The following is a 23189-nucleotide window of genomic DNA, read 5'->3' on the forward strand; positions in this document are numbered from 1 at the left end:
TTTTTATATTTTTTACATCAGATTTGGACCAACTTGGATCCATTCCAATCCAATTTTCTCGATATGTTCATGTTGGCTTGAGAATCGACAGCCACTTACTATAAACCTTTTGACCGAGTAATATGAACTTACTTAAAATGCCTCTATAACGAGAATTTCAATGTGTCATATACATCCCTTATATTTTAGTCATGTATGATAGGCTATTTATTTAGGATTGATGCATTTAAGTGACACTTAAAATGAATTATGTATGAATATTATATCATATAGATGAGAAAAAAAAAGCATGAGCAATAAAGATTCGTGAAAATTATATATATATATATATATATATATATATATATACACACACACACAAAAACGTAAAATGAATATATTAGAAATCCACGACGATATTGGTGACTCAGCATCAGGAAAAGAAAGGATCACGATTCCCACCAATCTTGACGCATGTAGACGGCGCCTGCGTCGAAACCCTTCCGACGTTATCCTTACGACAATCCACGTCAGTATAATGCCAATATCGAAAAGACCAAAGGGTCAAAATTAAAAGCTGGTCAAAATTACTTAAAAGGACGCGACGCTCGTTACCTTCTTCGTTGTTCTTCCCCCCTCCCCCGTCCCCGATGCCTGCGTTTTGGGGACCTCCTCCGCCTCCCGCCTCGTCGTTGTTGCCTCGATCCTGAGCGTCTCGGCCGTATGGCGGCGAAGAAGGCGGCGGAGTCCGTCCCCAAGGCGCTGGCCGAGGAGGTGCGGCGCTGGGGAGCCATGAAGCGCAACGGGGTGAGCCTCCGCTACATGATGGAGTTCGGCGCCCGCCCCACCCCGACGAACCTCCTCCTCTCCGCCCAGTTCCTCCACAAGGAGCTCTCCGCACGCATCGCCAGGAGGGCCATTGAGCTGGAGTCCCTGCCCCTTGGCTTGTCCGGCAAACCGGCCGTCTTGAAGGTGCTCATTATTCACTTGGACGGGTTTGTGGATTTGGATCCTTGCTTTTCTTGTGCGCCGTTTGGTTTTCCATGCGAATTTTAGTGATAGATGCGTTTACGGTTCTTGATTTTGAATATTGTCTTACCTTTGGCTGGTGCAGTTAGGATCTTTGATGAAATTTTGAGGCTATTAGGTGTCAGGAATCTACCCTTTTCTTTTGTCCAGGATAAAAGGGAAAATGGCATTTTGAATTGCAAGATTGCACTAAATCGATTTTTAGTCACACGTGATCTTCCAATCTGAGGTTTGTTTTGGTATTCTGATCACAGGTGTTTGGGATTTCTTGGGCTTTGATATCTTGAGAAATAATAAACGTAGGGTACCTCTGGATTATGCCGTTTGCGTAGTCATAACTTGATTATTGGGCATGAAATATCCAAGGATGGCATCTTCGTTCTCTCTGTAAAAGAAGTTCCAGATTTGCATATCGGAAGAAATCGTTGCATCGATTTGGCTCGGCTTCTGCAGCGATTTAAGCGAACTCTGTAGATCGATTTAGGACAACTTTGAAGTTGGTTGAGAGTTGAGATTAATGTGGCATTAAGACTATTGGTTGAAAAGATTCTCCTTTTGATTCTTCACAGTATCTGGTTGTGAAGTTCGTTTTTCCCTTTGTAATCACTTGCTTGGATTTGCTTTCTTTCATATGCTTTTGGTAGTTAAATATGAGTTAGATGCGGGGTGTGTGTTCCATTTCTTCTTCTCCCACACTTAGTGGTATTTAAAGATGAAGGTTTTGGTTCTTGACGCATCAGACATGGTTATGTGGTGCATTACTAAAAGCAGTATTCTTTGCTTTTTTGTATAATGAGACTTCTGCATTATTTTGGACAAAGTTCTCAGTGGAAGGTCAGGGACATGACGGCACAATTGTTTTTTGTACGCCTAGTTAGACACGGCTAAAAATGGGTGATAGCAGATATTTCCTGTGGTCTGATGAGCAATTTACTGCTTTCTCTTAAGTAGTTTTGGGTCTCTAGCGCCGTATTTTTATAAAATGCTTGTGGTTGCTAATGAATTGTTGATACTTTCTTTGCTTTCTTTCTCGGCTTCCTTTTCTTTCTTTACATAAATTGCAAATCCCATTACCAGCAGTGTATGCTTGTCATATTAACATGAAAATCTAAGATCTTTGTTGAGGCTGATATCTCCATTGTCCTTTTAAGGTCAGAGATTGGTATCTAGATTCTTTTCGTGATCTTCGATCCTTTCCAAAAATCAAAGACCCACATGATGAATTATCTTTCACTCAGTTGATCAAGATGATCAAGTTGAGGCATAACAACGTGGTACCAGCAATGGCTTTAGGTGTACAGCAGCTAAAGAGAGACATGAATCGCAAGCTCGTGCCAAAAGAACTTGAAGAGATTCATCAATTTCTCGACCGTTTTTACATGTCAAGAATTGGGATTCGTATGCTTATAGGTCAGCATCAATCCTGTTGCCAATTGCTTAATGCCACACGTGCTTTTTATTCCATTTTGCTGTATAGTTTACATGGAAACAGATCCATGCATGATTTTCCTGTATTCTTTATCCAACCATAAGGAAATCTTTGATTTATGTAAAATTCAGGGCAGCATGTAGCTTTGCACGATCCTGATCCAGAACCAGGATGTGTTGGTCAAATAAACACTAAACTTTCTCCAATGCAAGTGGCCCGAACTGCTAGCGAAGATGCCCGCAGTATATGTTTCCGGGAGTACGGGAGTGCTCCTGAGGTTGACATATATGGCGATCCAAATTTCACCTTTCCGTAAGTGTTACTTGTACATTCATTATGGTCATTGATTGCCATAACTTGTAGCCAGTGATTTTGTAAGCATTATAGTCAATGTTTCATTTCTGTGTTCTTGCTTTTATATAACTGTAGTATGTAAGTTAGCAAACTCATAATTAGGCTGTATCTTTTGATAAACTGCTGTACCTTCCTGCTATATATTCCCTACAGGCTAAACTTGAATAGGTTTTGGAATTTTTCCTGCTATATCTGCCATACAAGCAAAAGCTGCAGAAGTTGCTACATGAGTTATTCTAATTTTCACAATAACGAATTCTAAATGTTGTTCTACCTTATGAATTTGAAATTTTATTCATGTACTTTTCACATTTTGTGTGCTAACTTTCCATCACACCATGAATTTATCTGATTCTTTTTTACTACTTTTTCTAAACCAGGTACGTTCCATCACATTTGCATCTTATGCTCTTTGAGTTGGTGAAGAACTCTCTGCGTGCAGTACAAGAGCGTTTCATGGATTCTGACAAGGATGCCCCTCCTGTTAGAATTATTGTTGCTGACGGGATAGAGGATGTTACAATAAAGGTATGCCTCCAATGGTCACTTTTGTTTGCAGTTTCTGTTAGTTACCTATTCATACCTGGTAATCAAGCAACTGGTGGCTTGAGAAAGAGACTAGTAGAACAAATTTATCAATTATTTATGACTTAGTTACTCCATGTTAACTTCCTCTATACTCCTGTATCATTTAAGTTCATCCATAGTCTCTGAAAGCTGCAGTATTTGAATATAATGCAGAAGATTTGCTTATGCTTAGTTATTTTAAATCATAGAAATTGAGATCCAAATTTACCTCAAACTGCTACAACTACATATTTATTTTCTCACAAAATGTTTATCATTATTATTGATGGCTTAGTCAAGTCTTCTTGGGTATACTTTTTTGTCCTTTCAAATGTGTTAAAAAATGTCGTAAAACCTCATGATCTAATGTTCTGACCAGTGTTTTCAAAAGGTGCTCAAGCGCTCGCCTAGGCACTGGGCAAGGCGAGGTGAGGCCCGAGCGTCTCGTAAAACCTTCAGGCGAGGTGTTTCGATGAAGCATCGTCCGATTGTTTCGGGCGAGTGCCCAAGTGAAGATGGGTCTAGGTTCATGCCTGGTTCAATTGAACAAGCAAGTTGGTTCAATCAAATCAACTAATTTGCCCTAACACAACCCCCCAACACGGTTTATCTTTGAACCCTATGTCTACCGTCGCTCCCTTCATTCATAGCTATGGACGACACCTTCGTCCATAGCTTCCTCCTTTGTTGTCGCCGCCTTCGTCTGCAGCCTCCTCCTCTGCCATTGCCTTTGTCTGCAGCTTCCTCCACTGACGCCACCTTTGTCCGCCGCTTCGTTCACTGCCCTCTCCTTCCCTCGCCTTCCTCCATATATTTTTTATATTTTAATATTCTGGAGCACTTTGCTTTACTCAAGTAGGTGCCTAGTGCCTCCAACATTTTGGGACCTTGGTGTCTAACGCTTTTAAAAACATTGATCGTTACTGACATAACAAAAGAAGGTATGAAGTAAAATCAAGCCAAGTTATATTGCATGATTAGTTACGTTCCTTTTTGCCAACTGTTGTAAACCATCAGAAAATGAAAATAGGCAGTGTTCCTCCAGAAAATACATCTTCATAAATTCTAGCTCACTGCTTCCGGAGGTACCAAGTTGCTCTCCCACCAGAGAATTTCAAAGAGCAATGAGGAATAATGCAAGAAACTTTTACTATGTTCTGGTGTTTATTTGACTATATAATGATTAAAAAACATGTAAAACTGTTGTGATGACCTGTGGTGAACCTCCAAACTGAATCTCATTTTGAAATGAAATATAACCATGTGCCTTATTTGTGCAAAGTCTCTTTCCAAAATCTTGGAAATAAATCTCTATTATGAAATTTAATACTTTTTATTATCAGTTTGCATGTCTCCCCTCTTGTTCGATTTCTTGTTTACACCTTCCTCATTGTTGTTGCACTTTTGATTCTCTTCTGTATGTATAATTTTCTATGGCTACATATTCCAGTTTTCACAAACCATTAACCAAAGTAGCTGTTGGGTTTTCCCAGCCAAAATTAATGGGTTTCTTGACCACTGCGATAATATGGATATTGATCTGTCATTGATTTTTGCAGATATCGGATGAAGGGGGTGGTATACCAAGAAGTGGCCTTGCAAAGATTTTCACTTATGTCTATAGTACCGCAAAAAATCCACTTGATGAAGACTATTGTGGAGTCTCGAATGGAGTAACTATGGCTGGTTACGGTTATGGGCTTCCAATTAGTCGTCTCTATGCTCGATATTTTGGTGGTGATTTGCAAATAATCTCTATGGAAGGATATGGTAAGTCCAAGTCTTTGTTTAGCTTGACACTTGATATCAAGTTCATTTTGAGCTGTTTGGACTCCGACATGCGTATACCCATGTTCCTATTCAGATTTTTTTGGGGGGCATGGGAATATATGCTCCAAAAGTACATGACAGTTCATGCAAAACCATCAAACTCTGTGACAGAAATATATGTCAGATCAGATCTAGTGTTATATAGAAAACAATTTATGACAATAATGTGCTAGATACCCCAACCTTGTATCTGGTAGGACTCTGGCATATTTACAGGTTCCCGTGCTACTTCAACACTGGCACATTTACCACGTAGGACTGCTTTTCGTTGTGTGATTAACAGCTATCTAGTGTTTGATCAGTTGCTTAATTTGAGTATTCAGTGGCATCACTGCAGTTCTTCTTTGTTCGTATCACTTTACTTCTTCTGGTCATAGAGATTGAAAAATCCACGTATGAGCATAATTTTGTGTCAAATTCATTCTGGCCTAATCAACTAAGCAGGTCCGAATTAGCTTGTCTGTCTTGATAAGCTTTTGATTAATGGACCTCGGATGACCAGTTGTACCAGCACCTTATCGACATTTGACTTCTTGTAGCAATTTATTTTTTTTGTGAATTAGAAGTTAAATGATGTCACAAGTTTAGTTTCCGTGGCTCCTTTTCTAGGTTCAACACCTTTGGATGTAGGATCTGTGTTTGGCCTGGGTCAAGAGATAAGTTGTGTTTTGAGTTACACTGAGGTACCTACACAGAAAAGAAGGCTGCTACAGATTTTACAAATTCCTTGTTAATAATCACTGTGAGTTTCTTAGCATTTGACAGTGGCCTTTTGGGAGAAAGGAAATGATACATCCTTAAGATTAACCGCTTCTAATACAGTATATGGCATGCTTTCACTGACGGGGTTTTCATTTTGCAACCCTTTTTGCAGGAACCGATGCTTACCTTCATCTGTCTCGACTCGGAGACTCACAAGAACCCCTCCCCTAAGGTGAACGAGCCCTCCTTTAACCTTTTCATGCTTATTTAAGAGGCTGCAGCCATCGAATGTGTTGAACAAATAGTGAATAATTTTAATTAAATTAGTGTGTCTCTTGCTACACTTGTCAAGACTCATCTTACATTGCATCATCAACATCTTATTGCTAACTCTTCAATTATTGTGCTACTTTACAGATGATGGGCTGGATGGGGAAGGAAAGAGAACAGTTTGTGGATAAAACCTCATCCATGCTTCATGTATGTTGTGAGTTCTTAGGATTGGGTGTTTCATGCTTTCTTCTTCTCTTTTCTTCAAGTGAGTGCCAACATGAAAGGTCTGGACATGATTTCAAGATAGGCTCAAACATGGAAATCAGAAAATTATGGTCAAGTTCATATTGCATGTATCTTTCAGCTCATTCGTGACAGCACAAATCTTTGACATGGAAAGATGGAAGCATCTTGGATGATGGGTAGATCCGAGTGAGGCCTCTCAGAGACGCTTTGTAATGTCTTGCCATCCTCGTTAAGGAACCGTGCTTGATGCAGCCAAATATGTGTTCATCAGGGGTGTTGGGAATCTTTTTGGATGTGGCCGAAGATTAAAGTGAGTACGTGTTCTCTTTTATGCTTTTTAGCAAAGTAAGAAAAGTACGATCCAATGCATCATCAGACTTCCACCACCAACACAACTTGTTCGATGAATCCATGTATGATATATTGTCTCTAGAAAAAAATATTACTTGTTCTTTTCTTGGACATCATGTATTTTGTATGACTTGCGTTGATAAATCCCATGAAAAATTACAATGGAGAAATAGCTCCCCTCAATTGCCGCCACTAACCAAAGTGTGGGGGGGGGGGAGGAAATGTCAACAAAAGCACAGCTCTCGAAGCCGTCGGTGCTGAAAGCTGTAACGAGGAATGATTAAAGAGGGGAAAAAAAAAAGGATGTGACCTCAATTGGTGGTTTCCACGTCAAGATTGCACGACTCCTCCAAACTTTACCTCCGTCATCAACGCGCAACTTTGTACTGCTTCGCTTGCAGACGAGCAGTAAGTGCTAACGGAGGACAAAGGGGAAATAATAACAATAATGATAAGGAGGAGAAGGAGGACATATTTATTGGTAGTGATATGATGTTTTATTTCTTTTCTCGATAAAAAGGTTTCTGTATAGGGAGGGACGAGGAGAGTGTCGGCATCACGTCACGACATGGACTCAGTGACGTTGATGAGAGAGAAGCTGATGGAGAGGCAGAGAATGAAGAATGAAAAGAAGAAAAAGTGGGTTCGAAACTATTTTACACATAAACAAATCAAAAATCTATAAATAATAATAATAATAATACTAATAGGGAATATGGATAGATGATATTTATTTATTTATTTTCACTTCAAAAGGTTTCCGAGGGTAGAAAAGTCAAAATACGTGTAAGGATGCCAATTGAGCATGTCTTGTCGATAATATTTTTTTTCCAAACATTTATGAATATAAATAACTTTGACAATGATGAAATTTAATAACTTTGACTAAATTAATTGACATATTCAATTTATAGAGATTGATGATGCATTGACAATCACTTGTTTTGGAGATGATAATGATATAGACAAGACAAAAAAATTAAAAATATATATGAAAAATAAAAAAAAAATTAAAAATGAGATTCAGAATTTGAAGGTTAAAAAGTATGAAAATTTAAGTTGTTTTAGAGTTTATGATTTAGGTGTAGGTGGGTGGAACACATTCTGAATTTTGTATCTTTTTTCCTTTGGGATTTTTTTTTATTTGGAAAAACTACCATATATTTCTCCTTTGTGAATTTTGCTACATTTTACGTATTTTATTTTTTTTTTAGCTTTAGATTATATTTTTCTAATGTATGTTAATATTTGGACACACATATATATACACACAAGGGTAAATATACTATTTCCAAACCTTGAAAGGGTCAGATATGTAAAAACATTAAGAGAATTATTCATATCTCCATTTCCGTGTACCGGCACCCTTTTCTGCACCCGAAGATTGACCCACAGAACGCATCAGATGATCTGAACCGTCCGTATTAATTCCACAGTATACGGAGGAACAAAGATGATGATCTCCGCATTTTATGCTGAGCAGGGGTACGACTCGGGTTGATGTTCGTGCGTGTCGGACATCATTTCCTGTTTTATTCGTCCCCACTCCTTTTTCTCCCGTGGAATACTCTTCCTTCTTGCACATGCACGGATCGCTCCATCTTCGAGTGCAGCCGGCAGCAAACCGACGACAACGTGCCGCAGATACGAGTCGATTGTTGTGGGACCCGTTGAATATACGATAATATTGGGCGAAAAGCTGTTTTATGCATTAAAGAAACAGCTAATCAGAGTTAAACTGTTTAGAGTTGACGACGAGTCAATACGATATATAAATTAACACCTTTTCGATCGACTTTTGACTCGAGAGAAAAGACCGGCCAAGTTAAATATATGTCTCTGTTTTGGAGATCGAGTGAGTGAGAGAGCGATCCTCTTCCATGCCTTCGCAATGGGAATCCGCTGACCCCCGCCGCCCTTGGGCTCCTAGTTCCAACGCCGCGCCGGTGATCGGGCGATAAAGAAGGCGAGATAGGCGGTAGGGGGCGGGGATGGCGGACGGGGAGTACGCGGCGGCGAAGACGTCGGTGTGGTGGGACATCGAGAACTGCCAGGTTCCCAGGGCTTGTGACCCGCACTTGATCGCCCAGAACATAAGCTCTGCCCTGGCAGCAGTGGGTTACCGTGGCCCCGTGTCCATCTCCGCCTTCGGCGACGCGAACAATATAACGCCGACCGTGCTGCAGGCGCTCTCCAGCACTGGCATCGCCCTTAACCACGTTCCCTCCGGTAAAAGATCCGATCGCGAATCCCGATCCCGCCGTTCTCCGATTGTGGATGATTCTTGTTTCTTGCTTCCTTTTCTCGTCAGATTCTCTGTTTCTCGGGCGCAATTTGGTTAGGGCATCCATTTCTCGTTCGAATAATTTTAGTGATCGGTGTGTCCGTCATTGCTTTGCATATATGCTTGTTCTCCGAATGGCGTCGGCTTGTCGGGCATTTTCTTCGTGCTTGTTTTGTTGGCGCGCTTTTTCCGGTATGCTTTTGTGTACAGAGGTGCTTGAATCTTGCAGGATATACTTAGGAGACTTAAAAATATCTTGGATCCGACCTTGTGCTTCTTCCAAGTACATGAAGTGCTCTATTTAGCTTGTGCAACATTTACAGTAGCTGATAAATAGTTTAAATTCTTTTTCTTGTGGATATAATCGGCAGCTTAGCTTTTTTTTTTTGGCAAAGATCGGGTCTATGAAACAAACCCATGTTTAGATGGAAATTTTGTTTTAAATTATGGCTCAAGGAAGTTATTTTTATGGTCCTTGTTTATTGCAAACAAGTATTTTTTGACTGATAATCATCCCAGACCATATGTTTACTTAAGCTGTTTGTGTTTGTCATACAATATCTAGCATCTTCTTTCTGAGTTTATATACAACATGTGCGTGTGGATTTCCAAAACATCTTATTTTTGCCAGTAATGATCTCTACTCCATTCATGATTGTAAAGATTTACTCGTGCTTACATATGGCCCTATCGAGATATGCATGATGAGAAAAAGAAAAAGAGATATGTCCCTCCAGCCTATATGCTTACCCAAGGTTAAAAAATTACAGTTGAGCTCCTCTGTATACATAATTTCTAGAATTTAGTAAAAGGAAATCATGCTGCATTAGTATATGGAATTTGTGCACATTTATGGTAAAAGAGTTCGGGAATTTGGGTAGAGTATGATACTCAGCAACCATTCCGTATGTGTAAGGAGGGGTGAAGAGTGAAAAATGATCATTTGGAAGTAATTTCTTTTGTTTTTAAATTTCTTTGCCATAACTAGTCATTATGTTGACAATAATGGTTATTGGAAATTCTTATGCCGTCCGATATCGGCTGCATGTCTTGGTCTATGATAATTTGAATAAGCTTGCAGTTCAAATTGTAATTGCATAAGGTTGATTGCTAACCATAGTGGGTCTCTGAAGGGTTTGTTCTAAGATAGACTTTTTTTGGTGCCTCTAATTCTATTTGAAGCTAATTTTTGAGGTTTGATGGTCTCATATAGTTGCAATTATGCTACTGTTTTGTTTGGTCTGTCATGATGAATTGTGCAAATCAAATGTGGGTACTGAGGTTCAATTATTTAAGCCAAAATTAAGTGAAAGCTTGCCATTTTGGTTCAAGAACATGTAGAATATAAAGTGCTAAGTAGTTGATGTTTTAAATTATTAGTATACTGTGTAGTTGTTTGCTTAGAGATGGTTTCTTTTAATTTTTTAATGTCTTACCATCTTCTATCTAATTTTATGTAGATTTGTTTATAATTTGTTTAGGTAAATGTTATGCAGGTATTAAAGATGCTAGTGATAAGAAGATTTTGGTCGATATGCTATTTTGGGCAGTTGATAATCCTGCACCTGCCAACTACTTATTAATATCTGGTGATCGTGACTTCTCAAATGCCCTTCATCAACTTAGATTAAGGAGATACAACATTCTTCTTGCACAGCCTCCTAATGTATCACAGGCCCTTGTTGCTGCTGCTAAGAGTGTCTGGAACTGGAAGGACCTTGTGGCTGGAGGAAAGCCGATGCATGAGTCACCTTACGTCAACAAATCAGCAGGTGGCACTTCACCAAGTAAAGAGACATTTAATGGCAGTACTACAGATAATGTGCAGTTGACTCAATCCACTGGTTCTTCTGCATCTGCGCATTTGGGTAATCAAAAGACTTGTAGTAATGGAAAATACGATAACCGGTACAAAGGGAAGCACAAGAGATGTCCAAATCCAAGTCAAACAAACAATGCTACAGCTACTACGATATCAAGCAGTGAATTCAAGCAGCCTCCTCCTGTAAGTCATGGTTTTCTAACTGATACTAATGTTCTGCAGTTTAACAACTGTATGAAAAATCCTGATCAAATGTCTACGTCAATGATACCAAGTATGAAAGCCCATGACAACTCCCACTTGAACCATACTTCAAATTTTTTTCCTCAGTCATCGCCTCAAAAACCACCTTGTGAAGCTACCTATTTTCGCCAATCTGAAACAATGGTTTTTAATGAATCTTCCCATGAGTTCTTGCAAGGGAATCAGTCGCAGTCTCCAAATGGGCCTATGGTAGATTATGCACCACCTCATTCAGATCCCCCCATGAAAGATGGAAAAGACTTTTATAACAATCACAAACCACACAGGCCTCTGCCATTAAGGCCGAGTGATCTACTGCCTCCACACCCTAATTTTCAACCTGGGAATTTGTCTTCATCAAATTCTCAGAACCATGATTTTTATGCAATTCCAAATGGACCTAGTGGTCCACCGTTTACTTCACCACAAACCTGGACTACTGGGCCAACCTTCCCATCAGTTCCTCCGGTAAGTCTACCTGAAATCAGTAAGGTTAGTATTTCAGATGATCCTAGTGGTGGTCAAAATAACGGTTCATATTCTAAGAAAAACTCTATGCCAAATATTTCTGTTCCTGAGCATAATGGCCTGCAGAAGTCACAAACAATGTATCAGGAACGTATGCACGGGCCTATAGTTACAAATGCCATGGACAGCAATATGTCTAAAGATGGACTGCAGGGTAATCCAGGAAGCCTGGTGCCACACATTGCAGTCAAGAATATTTTACGTGCATTGCACATCTTAAAAGCTGACAAAATGGTTCCAAATGAAACAAATATAGCTGACTGCATTCGCTATGGCGAGATGAATATTCAGAATTTTGACATTAAGATGGCCTTGAACTATGCCCTTGAGCATCAACTTGTTGTGATGCACAAGCTAGGAGGTAACTTGCCATTGTATGTAGAAAAACATCATGGGTTGTGGAAATGTGTCAATCCTATGGATATCAATGCTAGGCATCCAAAAACAACATGGGATGCAGCCTTAAAGTTTCTCTCCTCAACTGCTGGGCGCACTTTAATCATGAGATCTCAGTCCAGGTAACCATTTGAAGATTCTGATTTGTTTTTCTGGTCTTGTCATCTATGATATTTATTTGTCACTTCTTTACAGGTATCAAGCAGCAATATTTTTGAGAAATTCATGTTTGAATCATCTTGTTTTGGGTGAAATTCTTCAGATATTGCATGTGATAATTAATGTGAAGAAGTGGATTACGCCTCACTCATCAGGTTGGAAGCCATTATCTTTCCATCTGCCAGATGCAGATAAGAATACAGGCACTGGTGCCGGTACTAAATCTTGATGTGTTCCCATAGCAGACAAATATAATGGTATAGATGTTTCTGCTAAAACAGTTGTAGTGCCCTCGGAGAATTAGGGATTCCTTTGTTCCTTACAGGTTACATTCTGTGAATTAAGGTCAAGGGAATGTTTATCCCGATGAGCATAGATCATTTAGTAACGAACAAAGACTTTGAAGTATGAGGGATGCCTTCAACCAGTATTACATGTTTACCATTAAGGATGATATTACCGAAGTACCTGCTGCTCTGCTTGATCATGTAAATTGGCAGATAGTAATAAGCAGTTATGTGGTTTGCTTGGGAATTAGTTATTTGATGGGATGATAAAGATACAGGAGGATGGTGTGGATAAGTTGCTCATGGTGATGCAGCTGCAGTCTACATCAATGTGCATGGGTGCTTTAAACAGTGCACTTAGATGCACATCGATATAATGTCATCTTCCTTGCATCTCGGATCTGATTTCTGATTTCCCTTGTTGACGAAAAAAAGTGGCAGCTTGCCAATTAAACTAGAGTTTGCAATATGGAAATGTCATCTTCCTTGCATCTCGGATCTGATTTCTGATTTCCCTTGTTGACAAAAATCAGGTGGCAGCTTGCCAAGTAAACTAGAGTTTGCAATATGTTCCATATGGGATGATGCTGTCTTGGATACCAGCCGAAGGTGCAGATTACAACTTTTTGCTGTATGTTATAAAGTGCAGATTTCATTCTGCCCTATAATTGTATTGGAGCATGTTTATTCAGGTAACTACTTTCTCTACCTTGCTTTTTGTTAATCTACTTCGGTTGTCAAGCTCAGTGGTCATATGGTATCTGTGTATTGTTGTTCCTTGTATTGAATATGTGTCACTGTTATTCTGTTAATGGAAGGCGCCATAATAGTTACTGGCCTATTTAAACATGAGCTTTTCATTTGCAAAGATTTTTTTCGTTGTTCTATTTTTTCGACTTCACAGACGTTACATTATTAAATATGGATTCCAGATGATCATTTTTAATTATATATGTTCTTTCCTTGTGGTTTTGTGTTAAAAGCTGTTGGATGCCATCCCTTCCGAGTTTGCAATGCCAAGTAAGCTGAGTGAGAGCTATGGCAAAATGTGGGCATTAGATCGGATGCTCTGTAAGTCATCAATTCTACTCGACTGCAACAAATATATCCCTCGGTCTGTTAATATCATCTCTATTCTCTAATAAGGTGATGTGGCAAAGGCTGATGAAAACTCGATAGGGAACCCAATCGATCGTCTTTACCTTCAACTGATTTGAGTGTCCAGCGATCACGTCAAGCTAGATTATGAAGCGAGGCAGTTGTCCCACGGAAACATCAATCTCCTCCAAGATCTTACTCCAACCTTTTTGAAGTGAATAAAGTCCAATGGCTAATATAAGAGCGGCTAATTGCATATTACCTCTTCTAGTTGGACTAGTTTAGTATCTTGATCTATAGACCTAAAATATTTATATTAGAATCTGTATGGTTACGAAAATAAAACATCAAGATCAATTTATCCTAAAAAATTCATTTCAATATTTCAATTACGTTTTCGGTGGTGACAGACAACAGCATCGTTAGAGGCCATGGGTGGCTGTTGTGGAGGAGGAAGGAGAGACAAGAATTGAGACAAAAGAAAAGAGGGAAGAAGGCGATGAAGAGCGGTGTCGCTTTGCATTTGCATTAGTGTCACTCGACAATTGTATCGACGTTACTCTGCAAACCCATCATTCGGTTCTAGCCTCCACCCTCTCCTCAACCATCCCACGCCATCATTTTATGGTTGTCCACCAAGGATCTACGAGCTTCTTTGCCCGAGTTGATGTAATGGACTCGGAAGTGGAGAGACAAGAGCTAGAGGACGAGGAGATAATATACTGCAAAGGAGAGGCAACAAGATCGAGGTCGCAAGAAGCACAAAGGGGGTGAACCCACTACGAACTTGCACAAGAGATGCAGTAGCCAGTGTCGAGGGAGTGGCAAGCGGCATAGGTAACCTAGCGGATGTGGTGAGCCATAATGAAGTTGGCGTCGTGGACGGACGTATCACAGGCCGAACAAAGGAAGGTCGTGTTTAGCTCGCAGTAGACCATCGTCCTTTCATCGCTTTGCATTTACCTCGATATTTGATGAAGATGAAAAGCATCGACATCTGCGTCACCCTCTTCCTCCCCTCTTTTTATCTCACTTGTCTTCACTAAGCTCCTCCTCATCTACAATAATCATTTGCAGCCCCCAACGATGTTGAAATTATCTCTTTATTCATCGTTTTCATGTTTCCGTCGGTAAAACCAACGATGTCAGAGTAAATGACCTACATGTTTCATTTTTATAACTATAAAAATTATAATATAATTTTTTTTAAATCTAGGGATATGAATGTTTTAAAGATTATATGTAATTAGCTCATATAAGATAGATATTAATCACTTAGCACACTAACTATTGCTTTGGTCACATATATGAATGAATCTCCTCGCTACCGAGGAGCATAATACAAATATTTTTTTATGCGAACTCTTCCCCTCTTTGCGGAGGACAACTGTTAAAAAGAAGAGAGAGGGAAAAAAGAAAATCATACTCACCGTATCCAACACAAGCCCTTCACAACATCCTCCAAAGGATGCTTTCTTATCTACACTTTTTCAGTTATTCCAAGCATACATTCCTCCTGCACCTAATGCTACAAACCCTCATTGGGTTACAACACAGCAGGAGGCACCTCCCCTTCATGGCTGCTGACATCTTGGCCTCCTAAAGCTGCTGTTGTCCCTAACAGTCACCCAAATTCTCTGATAGCTTTGCACACATCTGCAATACATAGGTCCATAAACTTCTACCAGTTGGAAACCAAAAGCTTTCTGTACAATGAAGAATGAGGAGGGAGAGGAAACCACTTGTACTACCTTTCTGTACAATGAAGAATCACCTTGTGACTTCCTCAGTTCCACAACATACAAAGATGGACTCAGCTCAAACACCTGCACACCTCATACACCATGACACCTTAATCTCATGCATTAGAATACTAATCCCCTCATTCAGTGAAAGGAAGAGTACCTCTGCAGCAACAGAGAGTGAGCCAGTGCTCCCGGGGCTCTTTGGGTTGTGCTTCTGGGTAACTTTCAACTGCCAAACAATAATAAAAAGAAGAGTTGTGATTTCCAAAGTATCATTTGGTCATCAAACGGTCTTTCGAAGATGTTAGTGTACTGACTTTGCCAGGTCCCCTGTGAGCCTGAAGCCCCATTTCTGTAGCAATGTCCTCAATCTTGTTGAACAGATGTTTTGGTGCATGGTTCGATGTGAACCTAATTTTCCTTTCGGATACATCCTGCACATGACAAGTCTTGTCTTGGTTATCATGCACCGGCAATGCTTCAACATGAAACTTAAGATACTTCATAACAGCTAATTAGCCTGTCTGAAAACATGTAGAGAGAGCAATTTGGAGATCAAGACATGAAAAGCTGATTGAGGAAGCAGTTTGACATCTTTTACCTCGTTCTCAAAGAATCCAGAAAGGTCAAGTGATGAAGACATTCCAATCAGCTGAAATGCATTGATATGACTAGACGAAGTTCTATCTTCATCTGGCACATTATGCTGCAGAAAGAATAAGGTTCTGTTTCCCTTCAGCAACCAATGCCATCAAAGTCAAGTAATCAAAACTTTATCAAGATCATACGAAAACTGTACTAATTGGCACAAAAAGCATGTGCCATTAGAAGTTCAAGGTCACCTCTTTAATGCAAAGAGAAGCATAAAGACTATCTACATCTTTGTCGTCGTCATCATCATTTGGAACAATAGGTGCATAATCTTGCTTGAACCAGTCATCTGCTTTGATTCCCGCCATATTTATTCGCATTATAGGATTTGGATCAAGAATTCTTTTCAAAATGTTTTGAGCACCAGGAGAGAGCCACTTGGGGATCTCGGTTTCTCCCTTCGAGATCTAAACCAAGCAAGGGAAAAGATCAAAATGAACCACTGGCCAGTAGCTGAGAAAAAACATCATCTCATCCTTCTGAATTTTCACATACCTTCTGATAAAGAACAGCGAGATTCCGGTCATCGAAAGGGAGAAAGCCAGTGAGGATGACATAGAGGATGACACCACAAGACCAGATATCTGACCTCGAGCCATCGTAACCTCGATTGGAGAGGACCTGGCAGCATTGTCAAAAGAACTTATCAAGCCGAGCATTACCAGGAAGATGCATTATTTAGTAAACCTGTAGAAAGAGTGACACAATAGACCTCAGGAGCAATGTAGTTTGGGCTTCCACATGTTGTGTGCAACAAACCATCATTCTGGTTATAATACAGTGCAGAAGTTAGCCAAGCAACATGATTACTGGGAATGTTTCAGTGAAGAACACGAATGACATACCCCAAGATGCTGAGGTAAAGCACTGAGGCCAAAATCTGAAATCTTTATGTCTCCTTTTGCATCTACAAGCACATTTTCTGGCTGTAATGGAAATCACACCGAGGTGACCACATAGGCCAAGTATTTTCTTTGAACTATCTGGTGTGGTTGGACTAATTACCTTCAAATCCCTGTGGTAAACACCCTTATCATGGCAGTAGCTGACAGCATCAATCAACTGCTGGAAAAGCCTCCTTCCTTCTTCCTCTGAAAGCTTTCCCTTCAACTTCAACACAGATGACAAAGGAAGAAAGAATAAAATTCCAGAAGCCATATGCTATGACAAGCTAGACAACTAAAAATCGATACAGAAGCAATTCATCAAACACATTGTAGCAGTCCATGTCCCTTACAATTTTGTCGAACAACTCGCCACCATTAACGAACTCCAGGACCATGTAAATCTTGGTTTTGCTTGCTGATACCTGTCACACCACACAATCGTCACAAGTTAAACCATGAAATCACCCTTTCAAGATGCATGTCAAGCAGAGTAAACTGTAGCAAACCGAGGACCCAACTATGAACAACCAATCCTTCACTCAGCAACCTATCAGGCTACAGACAACTAAGAAAAAAACCAATCCCGTGTGCTTCGACACTGCATGAGATTAAGATTATTAGATTGACGGGTAGGTGTTGTGGCTCAGGGAACACCACGACTGGTATCAGAGACACCACAGATGGTGCTCGACACTGCTACTGAAACCATTCGATCCAACAGCACACCGCTCGTGGGACGCGACAGGGCTCGTGGCGGAGGGGCCACGAATCGACTCACGCAGGGGTCGGGGCCCCACCAGATCATTTCGGGTAAGGGGTTCGTTCGTTGGACGGCCCTGATGGGTCGGTGCCCCGTAGCCATCATGATGAGGACCACGTCTCAAAGCCGTCAGTTCGATGCACGGCCCCGACAACTATTGACGCGGGGCCCACTCGGCCGTGGTGCAGCAGCGCCGTTCGGCTCCCGGTGGATGAGGCAGCTGGCGGGAGAGTCCATTATGAGGTCGCGCCCCAATCGAGGCCGAGGACGATGATTGCTTTCTTTTTTACTGCAATCCCAAAGAATTCGTACACTTTCTCTGAATTAATTCCTTTTTTTTTTCTCGCTCATCAATAAAACATCGAAGCAGAAAAGAGAGAAAGAGAGAGAGAGAGAGAGAGACCTCATGTAAGCGGACGACGTTGGGATGCTTGAGCAGCTTCAAGGTGGCAATCTCCCGCTTGATCTGTGGCATCTCTTGCATGGTTACTAACCAGATAGGAAGACTTCACGGAAGGAAGGAAGGAAGAAGAAGAAGGAGAAGAGGAAGGTCATCTAACCTGGTCGTCGACCTTCAGGGAAAGGATGCGCTTGCGGTCGAGGATCTTGACGGCGAAGGTTTCCCCGGTCTCCACGTGCCTGGCGTGCTTCACCTTGCCGAAGTTGCCCTCGCCCAGCGTCCTCCCAAGCTCGTACTTCCCCAGCACTGGCGCTGCCCCTTCTCGTCCTTCCTTCACCATGGACGCTGCGTCCTCCGGAGGATGGAATTAACAGGGGACGTAGAAGAGGCTCCTCCTTGCCCTGTGGATCCGACACAAGAGTGGAGTTGGATTCTCCAGGTTGCACCAGTCTCCTGTCTCACGGAAGGTATCAAGGACAAGAAGAGCAATGTCGACCTGTGTTGCTGTCATGCTTCCTATCATCTCCCCTCGTAATTAGTACATCCGGTAAAAGGATTAGGATACACGAATCGGGCAGGGAGTCAAGGCTGTCCGTAACGAGATAAGAGGAGAGGGGTGAGGTGGGCCCATCCACGACTATGGTGGGAGCAAGCCGTAACTGTTCTCAATTATTGGGAGGGGCCAATGATAAGCACGTGACATTTGCAAATAACATTAATTTTTTTTTTCTTTTCAAGCTAAATTAGCTAATATTTTTTAAAAACAAATTATAGATAAGGATAGAATAAATTTTCAGATGAGATTTGAATTCTTTAATATTTGGTAAGTGGATTCGAGATTTTAATTCTATAATATTTGATAAGTTGAGGAAGTATGTTGAGAAAAACGTGCAGGATTAATTACGATAGTAGTAAGACATAAAGTAAATATTGTGCTGGAGTAAACTAAATAATGAAATTAGTAGGATTAGGAAAACCTATATAAATCTTAGTTTTGCATATATAATGTTACATTGATAAAAATTTAAAGGATATGTAATTATAGTCAAATATCCGTTGGATGATCATTAACTTAATAAAGTTCAAACTCCCGTAGATATTAATATTTATTTAGAAATTATATACATATATTCTTTTATATTTAGTGATAGGAGAAATCTTCTTTGTCAATTGATGATAAGAGTTGATCAATAATCAGGTCGCATCATTCCAAAAGGAATGCTTTGTTTAGGAACATTTTGGATAATTATTTCCCCTATTAACTAACTCATTATAAAAAGCTACATTAAGTATGTTAAACAAGATTAATTATTTTTTACTAAATTTACACTATTCTTATCGAGTCTAACTTCAATCATCAAAGAGACTGAATTTGAAAACTCATTCAACCTCGATTTCCATATAGGTTAACCATTAAGTGTGTGTTTGAGTTACATTCCAACTTTCTTGTCGGCCACCTCATAGTTCTTGTGCACGTGGACTCTAACCATGTCATATTGCTTCGAGTTCGAGCTCATTTGAATATCATCAATTTTTTTCCTATTATTTAAGTTTAAAAAATAAGAAATCACAAATTGAATAAAAGAGATCACAAACATTTTATATTTTTAAAATATTATTATTTTTTAGACCCTTTAGTAAACATGGTTAGTAATGGTTTATTGGATGAATGATAATGAAGGTAACATATGTAAGTGGCTTAAATATTTGAAGGGATACATATTTAATTTGAAAAAACTTGAATATATATATATATATATATATATATGCTATTTTAAAACTTTGAAAGGGGACATATGTGAAACCTCATTATATTTATTGTTATATGGTATCCTAAACTTTAACACATGGGCTCATGCTCAACATGAAGAATTATGTATAAATAAAATAAATAACAAAAAAAATGAAGAATTATGACTGAAATCAATAATAGTATCTCATACCAACATGCCATCATCTCAAGCACACACAACTTGGCAATGAAAGCACAGGAAGTCCAATCGATGGATCTCCCTCCCCACCTCTCTGAAGTGAACCTTTCACTCATCAATGGAAGCCATTGGTTAGATGATGGCCACCTCTTCTATTCTATCAAAAGAAAAATACTGATCTCTTTTCTTAATAAAGAATACTATTCTTGTCATTTATCCATCATCCATAATGGGGTTTTCTGTAATGATGACTAATTAAGTCAAAGGATCACAAGGGAATCAGTCAACTAGATGAGCCACTTTGTGAGTGCAAGTTGAGGATAAACAAATGTATTGCATTATTATTATTCACATATGACAGAAGTACTATGCTTCTAGTTGTAGTTATAATGTACCAGACCTGAATTATATCAACTCAAGGCTTCAATTCCTGCAAAACTTGTCTTCTCTTTGGAATTTAGTGCGTTTGGATTAATCCCTTCAATTTGGTGTTCAATTCCACATGTGGATAGGAATGACAATGAATAGAGCCTACCAAATTTGACTAACCAACTTTTAGATACCTGTTTTCAATTCTATATCTCTCCTAATTCTCATTAAGCTATTCCTAACCTGACCTAAATGTATGTGATAAAAAGATCCAATTCTAAGGTATTCCTAAATGTATGTGCCATATAGATCCAATTTTATCATCTTCTATTGTGCCGGACATGAAAAGGATAGCTACAAGAGTCATAGCAGCAATCCAACTCAGAACATGCTCTGTCTGATACTATCTTAAAGATATGATTAGGTAACCACAATTCTCAAAGAGGTCAAATGGTGAGAAAAAGACCCAATATATGTTTTAAATGATCAAATCTATCTTATGTTGATTGCTTATAGGAAAAGGGCAAAAGACTGCCCACTTCAGGCTTTTATTTTTTTGTTTTCAATATCAGGAAAATTCAAACAAAATGGTCAAGAAATATAACTCGGTAGGTTCTATTAATAATTCACATTTCTGATCGATTTTGATACATCTCCATTGAAGATAGTGCATGCACTACATGGAAATCAAGAATCACACTTAATTTGGAGGTAGCTTTAAGATTCCCACACCGCCCTGTTGTCGCCCCCACGTGGCACAATCTGCGCCGATGTCTGATTTGGGATGAAATTGACCGAATTAATTTGACTTGACTCGAATCAATTCGAGTTATGAAAGGATTAAATGGAGTATTTATTTTTGTTTATGTGTAAAATTTTACATAATTTAGATTGAAATTTTAATCGAAAATGCTACGTGCACGTGCCAAAGTCACGGGTGACGCATACGAGCCGAGCTGAGGTGGCAGAAACAGGCAATAAGGCCAAGTACTGCATCATCCTCCGATCAACGGAAAAAGAAGAAAAATAAGCAGAAAAGAAACGGAAAAATATATGAGGCGCGCCATTAAAGAACAAAAAAGGGTTTCCATGTGAAACGTTCGGCTCAGATTCACACGCACCTTTCGAAGCGACGGCGAGGAACCGCAAGGGGCGACGCCGTCTTCGGGGAAGCGGCAGCGGTCGGGATCGGGTCCGGGATGCGGGCGGTGCGACGAGGAGGACGGAGAAGGCAAGAAGGCAAGCGACTGACATATATATATATATATATATATATATATATATATATATATATATATATATATATATATATATATATATGGGTTACCGAAAGGGGAAGGTTTGGATGGAAGTGGAATGTGAATCACGTGGGATCGAATGCCCCACGTGTCAAGCAGTTACTGGATGAGTGCTTGTAAAATCGAGTGGTGTTCGAATGCGTTATTATTAATTATGTTTATGGATAATCCAAAATTGAGGAATTGTAGTATAAATTTTTGAGTTAAATATTGATTTATATACGAAATGGAGAGATAACGCATTGATATAGATATATAAATTGATAAAAATATTATTTTAAAAAATTCTTTCTATTAGGTTTTAAGCTGATGATGCCTCCCTAATTGATTTTTATATTGAGATATTTTTATATCAAAAGTGATGAAAATAAATTTTCATCTCTCATGTATCATCCTCAATATAATTTCATCACATCGTTAGATGATGTCATCTATCCATTCTCATCACCTTCTTTCCCTCTTGATCTCCTTGGTCAGTCCTTTTTATCTTTTTTCTTTTTTGTTCACATTCTTCATTATCTTCCTTCTTAGAGGCACGAGATCTCATAATAGGTGGAAGAGGACGAATGATGTTACATAGAGACGATGCCACCTATGATGGAAGCAAAGAACGAAGATGATAAGCAAGGAGTGTTGCACAAAAGTGTCGGAGATTTTATGCAAGATGAAAGGTAAGATAACGACGATAATATTAAAAGTTGCAGGGGAGTGAGAGATCTTATGAGAAACGATGACCATGTTAGTGATTGTACTAATGGTCTTAGGCTAGGTTAGCAACAAAGAGATATTTTCAATAAAAAAGAGTACCCGACATAAAATTTAAATATAGATATCACTGGGTAAACCTAATAATAAATATTTTTTTTAAAGATAAAATACCCTTAAGTAACGAGAATAATGCTAATGATACGAGAGATTTAGATGAGATGTTCGTAAATTACATGCATTAGACGTTCCTAAATCACATGCAGATTGGGTTTCCACTTTTGGAGCCAATAATAGAGATATGTTTATGATCCTCACCTAATGGGTTCGAAAGTACAACACATTGGTCTCGTAAATCTTATAAGGCTGTCAAAGCAAGTAAAGACGAGAGACATCAATGATTTGGTTGGTTCTGGTGCCCACGTGTTCCACGTGTTTCACCTCCTCTTCTTCGCAGTCAACGCGCACCTAAACGACACCCTGCGTCCAAATCCATGTGAAGAAGCCAACTCGCGACACCGGCCGTTCTTGGAATTCTTATTTTATCTTGATGAATTTGAGTGCATAGGAAGATTCAATCTATAGTTTGATTGTTTGGATTTAGTGAATCCATTTGATATGGATATCATGAGAGTTGAACTCAAGTTTCCAAATACCCTTTATTTTGTACCTTCTTAATATTATTTATTTTTATAAATCATATATTAAATCACTCGACTCCTCGATAACAAACGTATGAGTAGATCAAAATGATAATCATAAACATTATTTATGGTTATCATTTTGATATGGATATCGTGAGAGTTGAACTCAAGCATCCAAATACCTTTTATTTTGTATCTTATTGATACTCTTTTTTTAAATCA

General features: G+C 39.4%; 3 protein-coding genes across 9 annotated transcripts; 2 read left to right on the forward strand and 1 right to left on the reverse strand.

Annotated features, from left to right (window-relative positions):
* The first annotated feature begins 589 nt into the window (after window positions 1-589).
* LOC103993306 (pyruvate dehydrogenase (acetyl-transferring) kinase, mitochondrial) lies at window positions 590-6873 on the forward strand. Of its 4 annotated transcripts, none has more exons than XM_065078717.1 (8): window positions 590-951; window positions 2247-2418; window positions 2569-2749; window positions 3172-3319; window positions 4918-5128; window positions 5798-5871; window positions 6063-6122; window positions 6308-6873. In XM_065078717.1, the coding sequence occupies exons 1-8, from the start codon at window positions 703-705 to the stop codon at window positions 6536-6538; spliced, it is 1326 nt and encodes a 441-aa protein (XP_064934789.1). In that variant the 5' UTR covers window positions 590-702; the 3' UTR covers window positions 6539-6873. The 4 variants fall into 4 exon arrangements, 3 of the variants coding, with proteins under 3 accessions (XP_064934789.1, XP_064934788.1, XP_064934790.1); XR_672328.3 differs by having other exon boundaries at window positions 591-951; window positions 2160-2418; window positions 5798-5930; window positions 6308-6387; XM_065078716.1 differs by having other exon boundaries at window positions 591-951; window positions 2160-2418.
* A 1701-nt stretch (window positions 6874-8574) lies between these two features.
* LOC103993304 (uncharacterized) lies at window positions 8575-13328 on the forward strand. Of its 2 annotated transcripts, none has more exons than XM_009413318.3 (3): window positions 8575-8989; window positions 10526-12155; window positions 12229-13328. In XM_009413318.3, exons 1-3 carry the CDS (start codon window positions 8752-8754, stop codon window positions 12419-12421), a joined length of 2061 nt encoding a protein of 686 aa, XP_009411593.2. In that variant the 5' UTR covers window positions 8575-8751; the 3' UTR covers window positions 12422-13328. The 2 variants fall into 2 exon arrangements, with proteins under 2 accessions (XP_009411593.2, XP_009411594.2); XM_009413319.3 differs by having other exon boundaries at window positions 8576-8989; window positions 10541-12155.
* Window positions 13329-14885: 1557 nt separating this feature from the next.
* On the reverse strand, window positions 14886-21561 carry LOC135587379 (CBL-interacting protein kinase 1-like). Of its 3 annotated transcripts, none has more exons than XM_065078719.1 (14): window positions 21442-21561; window positions 18181-18421; window positions 18024-18086; window positions 17211-17282; window positions 16979-17083; window positions 16819-16899; window positions 16686-16739; window positions 16469-16594; window positions 16165-16380; window positions 15924-16028; window positions 15640-15756; window positions 15483-15551; window positions 15329-15403; window positions 14886-15233 (listed from the first exon to the last, which is right to left on the reverse strand). In XM_065078719.1, the coding sequence occupies exons 2-14, from the start codon at window positions 18358-18360 to the stop codon at window positions 15195-15197; spliced, it is 1302 nt and encodes a 433-aa protein (XP_064934791.1). In that variant the 5' UTR covers window positions 18361-18421; window positions 21442-21561; the 3' UTR covers window positions 14886-15194. The 3 variants fall into 3 exon arrangements, with proteins under 3 accessions (XP_064934791.1, XP_064934792.1, XP_064934793.1); XM_065078720.1 differs by lacking the exon at window positions 21442-21561 and adding an exon at window positions 19964-21071; XM_065078721.1 differs by lacking the exon at window positions 21442-21561 and adding an exon at window positions 18517-18658.
* Window positions 21562-23189: the final 1628 nt, after the last annotated feature.

The sequence above is a fragment of the Musa acuminata genome, chromosome BXJ1-8 (assembly GCF_036884655.1).
Source record: "Musa acuminata AAA Group cultivar baxijiao chromosome BXJ1-8, Cavendish_Baxijiao_AAA, whole genome shotgun sequence".
Lineage (NCBI taxonomy): Eukaryota > Viridiplantae > Streptophyta > Magnoliopsida > Zingiberales > Musaceae > Musa > Musa acuminata.